The 5,324-nt window shown below is 40.5% G+C and overlaps 1 protein-coding gene across 1 annotated transcript in view; it reads left to right on the top strand.

Moving 5' to 3' along the window:
• Positions 1-1,826: 1,826 nt before the first annotated feature.
• Positions 1,827-5,324, top strand: part of slc25a26 (solute carrier family 25 member 26) — a gene marked incomplete in the record, with an annotated part of 48,587 nt that continues 45,089 nt past the window's right edge. Inside the window, 2 exon segments of the mRNA XM_035662379.1 lie at positions 1,827-1,993; positions 3,919-4,075. Of these exon segments, the coding sequence (XP_035518272.1) occupies positions 1,961-1,993; positions 3,919-4,075 (190 nt within the window).

The following is a 5,324-nucleotide window of genomic DNA, read 5'->3' as shown; positions in this document are numbered from 1 at the left end:
CTAAACCATTTCCATTGAGACTTATATGAATACAGCATTTGGAGTACAAATGACAAAAATCCCAATAACCAAGGACGTGCTGTGACAGGGTGATAAATGGCTTTACATGATAGAACAGACAGACTCTGGACACTGCAAACTTCTAGACAACAACCGAAAGAAAAAAAGAAAAAAAAAATCAATTTCAGGTATGGCATAGAATTAATGCGCCGCATTGACTGAACTGAGGGACAAAGTCTTCCTTAGGGATGGACTGTAATGTAAAAGCACCAGCATATTGTCAGTACCACAGTAAATAACTATTGCATGTTTCTTGGAGTAAAACATGACTGAATAACATGCCTAAAATAGATGACAGCAACAAATAAATGCTTAAATATAGTGAAATATTTGTATTCTGTCTTTTGAAGTGCTGCATCAAGACAATAAAAGCGCGAGAAGCAGAGTGTAAGCGATGCAATTGCCGTCCTCAAGCCTAATACAGATCAAGACAGCAGAGACAGCAGCCAGGTCCACATACAGCTGGGTCTCACATCCAACGGGATCCCTGTGAGACCAGCTTCAACAAGATGGATGACGGGCACTGAGCTTCAAACTGGGCGCACTCAGCCCAGACATCATTGGGTCCGGGCTGAATAAAGAGGTGGTGGCCCCTCGCCTGCTCTTCCCTAATAGGAGGCGCTGCCTGGCTGACAGCGGCCCATAAATAACCCAGTCGGCGTGTCACTGGAAAAGAACACACTCACCTGAGCACACTCACTCAACAGGATCACGAGGGAGAGCTGAGACGCAAGGGCTACAGTTATGGAATGGCAACACAAGTGTGTGTGAAGGTAGGTCACAAAAACACATTTTGACTTTTATATACTCGTTTTTTTTTTCACATGCATGGTATCATTCATAAAACAAGCACTGCATCATCAGCAAAACACCAACCTTAATGTATGCCAGATACTGACACTAAATTAAGTTTGACTAATATTTTTCAACCAATCAAAACTGTGATTCTGTGTCCTCAGCTGGCTCTTCTCTCTAAACCTCATTCTGTTCTCCTTTTCTGTCTTTTTCAGAGGTGAAAACCAGGACTGGAGACATTCTGGGAGCAGAATCAAAAGAGAGGGCACTTCTTTCAGAGTTGCTCTTTTAGCACAGTGACCCAGCGAAGAGACACCAGTCCACTCAGTAAAAGACTGACACTTCACCTCTGCTCAACTTAAAAATGGCCTTGTTGGACAGCAGAAAAAGTGTTGTCTTGATCCTTCAAGTAGGGTGTCATCACCCCATTCGGACAACATTACAGACGAGACAACGCATGGCATCACTCTCTCAGTCTACAAGAGAAAACAAAGTAAGAGTTTGCTGGTCTGTGATTGTTTCGCTCACTGTTTCTTCTGTGCCTGTGGCAGATCTGAGGGATTACATCCTTCGGCACTGTTGAGAAAGAAAGTTTGAACGTTAAGTGCTCTTTTACCAAATAGCTTGTAAAACAACCCAATGGAACTTGTTACAATGATCCAGCATTTATCAGAAGTGGCCCAAAATATTTCTATTTTTGTAATCTCTGCAGTTTTGTTGCTCCAGGCTAATTCGCTTCATCAACCACAAGGGGCCTTTCTCATGTATCTGATTTGTGCCTCCTCGTCTCCTTTCTCCTCTGTGTCCCTCCTCGATTCCTCTCCTCGATTCCTCTCCTGGCATCTTAGTCCTGGCAAACGAGAAAGGCCTAAGGTTTCCCTCAAACACCTGCGAGCCAAACAAGGTGGAGCTGCCACGGAAACCTCCCTCACTGGCGTCCGACATCACGTGGGTAGCGTGCGTCGTGACGTCACGCGGAAGTAATTCGACCAAGATGGCAGCGTCCTTGACAGGCATGTTTTGATGGGAGCTGAGTGTAAACCATGCAGAACAGATGAACACTTACTGCTGCGCGACCGACAAGAGAAGACTTTGAGAGCGGGACATGGAGAGACGAGAGTTCGTCGCGTCCCTGGTGGTAAGGTGGCGGTTTTCTACAATATGTCACGGTATGTGTGAGTGTTGCCATCAAACAACCTCCAGTTAACTCACATTTAATCCCATTTTTTGGCCGGTTACTTGAAATAGAAGATCAGTTTACCACAGGAACTTACGTCGTGTATGTATTTTGTTCGTGTCCTGCATATAAGCCAAAAACAATGTGTCCGTTTGCAAAGTATAGTGTCAGATAAGCTAGAAACCAGGCTGGACCCTAAGGACCGGTGTGACTGTGTAACGGTGTAACGGTGTGCCTGTGTAACGTACTGCAGCAGCAGGTTAATGTTATTTTAAATCCTAAAGGACGACGACGGGTCTTCTTACCTTCGCAACTAACGTTATACAACCTCAAATATTTTAAAATAATACTGACATGGTGGGAGGTAGCTAACTGTTCTTTCACAGATGAAGCTAGACACAAACATGTCCATTTATGACACATTTTAAGGCAGAAGCTGGCTCTGTTTAGTTCCAGCAGTTAGTGCGGACAAGAGCATCTCTCTGGCTGTCTGTGTGCACGAGCCGGGGGGCGGGGCCTTTCACAGGACAACTCATTAATGGTCATTGTCCCTCTCTGGGTTCATTTCTCTGGCAGAACAACAATCAAATGTTACCGCTTTAACACAAAATGACAAAGTGACAGGACGCTGCTCAAATGTTTGGGAAAATGAGAACCTTTTGTGTTCCTACAATGAGACACAATGAAGGGGAAAGGAATATCCTCGGTAAAACTTAATTTTGTGATAGACAGATGTGAGTGGATATGTGTGAGTAGTGAATTATGTTATTGCACATTTACCATTATTTGTAATGTACAGTGATAGAAAGTAAATACGAGTACATGGTAAGTATACATTTACAAGTACTAATTGTACAGAATTTTGAGGTACTTATACTCGAGTACTTTTATTTTATGACCTCTTGTCACTGAGTGCGACCCTCCGGCATCATTACTTTCTACTTCATAAGGAAGTATTGTAGTTTTACTCCAATACATTTTTGTACGTTTATTTTATTGATATTTATCTGCTTTGCTAGTTTTTAAATACAAAGTTTAGTAAATCAGTTTATATAACTATGATGCATTGTTATAGATTAGTCTAGCCACCAGCAGGTTATAAGGTGGGTCAAATTAGCTCCACCTTAGTCCCCACCCATATGTGTTTTTTTGTTTTGTTTTGTGTTGTTGACTTATTTATTTATTTTTCTCACCTGTTAACCCTTAACTGGCAGAATCTCCAACACGGCTGCTGCCTGCTGTTGTGGCAGCTTTGGACTTTTCTTGGAAACTTTGGATTTTGCTCCCCTGTCTGTGTTTCTGTTAGTTTGTGTAGTGGTACTGGGAACTTTGTGTGTATTATGCGTGTTTATTGTTCTAAGAAAAGAACAAAAGCTCCACCTGACCAGCTGCAACATTAAAATAGTGCTTATACATGAATGCATTATTAATACCTATATAAATAATTCATAAAGACAACATTTGTATCTAGGTAAATATTACTGAAAATTACATATTATTGTTACTTTAAAGCACAACATTGTTTAGGTTGTACAACCTGCATCTTTACTGGTTTGGTTCACCCGGGCCGCTCACATCAGCATGGCTTATGGCAGCAGCTGATAGCTGAATCCACTGTGCTACACTGCCTGCCCAGCATTGAACAGCAGACAGGCACAGTTAGCAAAAGGAGAGTGAATATGAGCTTACATATGTCAGGTTGCCCTGTGTTTGCTGGATATATAAAGAAATAACTGCCAACATGTTTGCCAACTTTAGAAGATGAAAATATGTTAAGTGTTATGTTTACAGCTTGTTGTTTTGCCCTCAAGTGGTCAAAAAAAGAAGCAGGTTATAGAGTGTGTATTGTGGCAATATGTTGCACAAATTGATCTTTGTCTCTCCAGGCAGGAGGCTGTGCAGGGATGTGTGTGGATCTGACCCTCTTCCCCCTGGACACCATTAAGACACGACTGCAGAGTCAGCAGGGCTTCTACAAGGCAGGGGGCTTCAGGGGAATCTACGCTGGAGTCCCATCTGCTGCTGTCGGCTCCTTCCCCAATGGTGAGCTGCTCCTTGTGATATACTATGTTCCAGTGACGGTTCACCGTTCTCCCAAAAGAACATACCAAACAATCTAAGATCATTCAATTATTTCAAGTTAAACTTTATTTATATTTCTTTATTTCCTTTTAACAAATGCAATTGTGCAGTACAGTCACATGTTCAGAGACACAACACAGGCATAAATGTCTTTAGGAGGCAGTCCGTGATTTTCAGCATCCTCATACATGGTTCCCATGAACAGAGCTAAATAATGACTTTTGTCTATTAACCCAGAGAAAGTATACATTAAAAAAGAATAACAACATGTAGTTTTAATATTTTAATTAGGAGAAAATAAATCCATTATTGTACTGTGTCTTAGCTCACATCAGTTAAAGCAATATGAAATTATTGGGGACCACTTATTTAATAATATTTTTGGTGAGATTAGACTCTTTTGTTGCAAAATTCTTTGAGGAAATTTACGATTATGGAGATGATATCATTTTATTACAGTCAGATTAAGATGGTGGAATCTTACAATAATTGATGCTCTGCACTCTTCTTTAAATGTGGGGATAGTGATTTTGGAGAAAGATAGTTATAAATATAGAATATTGAAATGTATGTATTTTAGTGTTGTACAGTATGGTATTGTATTGAGATATTTTCTTTTGTGATCTGATATTAAAGATCTGATTATTTTTGTTTGGCTGTTTACATTGTCTTTTGAATGTGGACCATATCAGAGTCCAGTCTGAACAGAACAGATCACAGTCCTGAAGTGGCCCACATGATTAATGTCAATAAAGAGTGACATAAAAGTCACATGAATTCTGATATGATACGTCACATTGCAGAGAATCAGACCTGGATCTGATTTAGGCCTCATATGAATGTGGAATTATGTGATTTGGTCTGTGTGACACTGTCTTGAAAAATTCAGATCACAGGTCACATATGAACATACTGGTTACTTTCTGCCGCATCAACAATTGACCACCCCCCTTCAGGACCAGACTGCATGAACAAAAACAGTTTAGTGCTATCTGTAGAAGTTTTAAATACAAAAATAGTCTGAAGATTCACTTTAGATTGAAGCTACTCTAATTGGGTACTGTATGGCTCAGATAGAAGCACTGGCATTTGATAATCAATAGAGCATTCAATCAAGCATTAATCTGGTGACTAAGCTCAAGCCCTTTTCATGAGCATATCAGAGAGTGACTGATAAAGATGAGAGATATATGTTATATATGTTATATAT

This window comes from Morone saxatilis, unplaced genomic scaffold, assembly GCF_004916995.1.
Source record: "Morone saxatilis isolate NCDOM2014 unplaced genomic scaffold, NCSU_SB_2.0 Contig18, whole genome shotgun sequence".
Classification (NCBI taxonomy): Eukaryota; Metazoa; Chordata; class Actinopteri; family Moronidae; genus Morone; species Morone saxatilis.
This window is presented reverse-complemented; position numbering and strand designations above follow the sequence as displayed.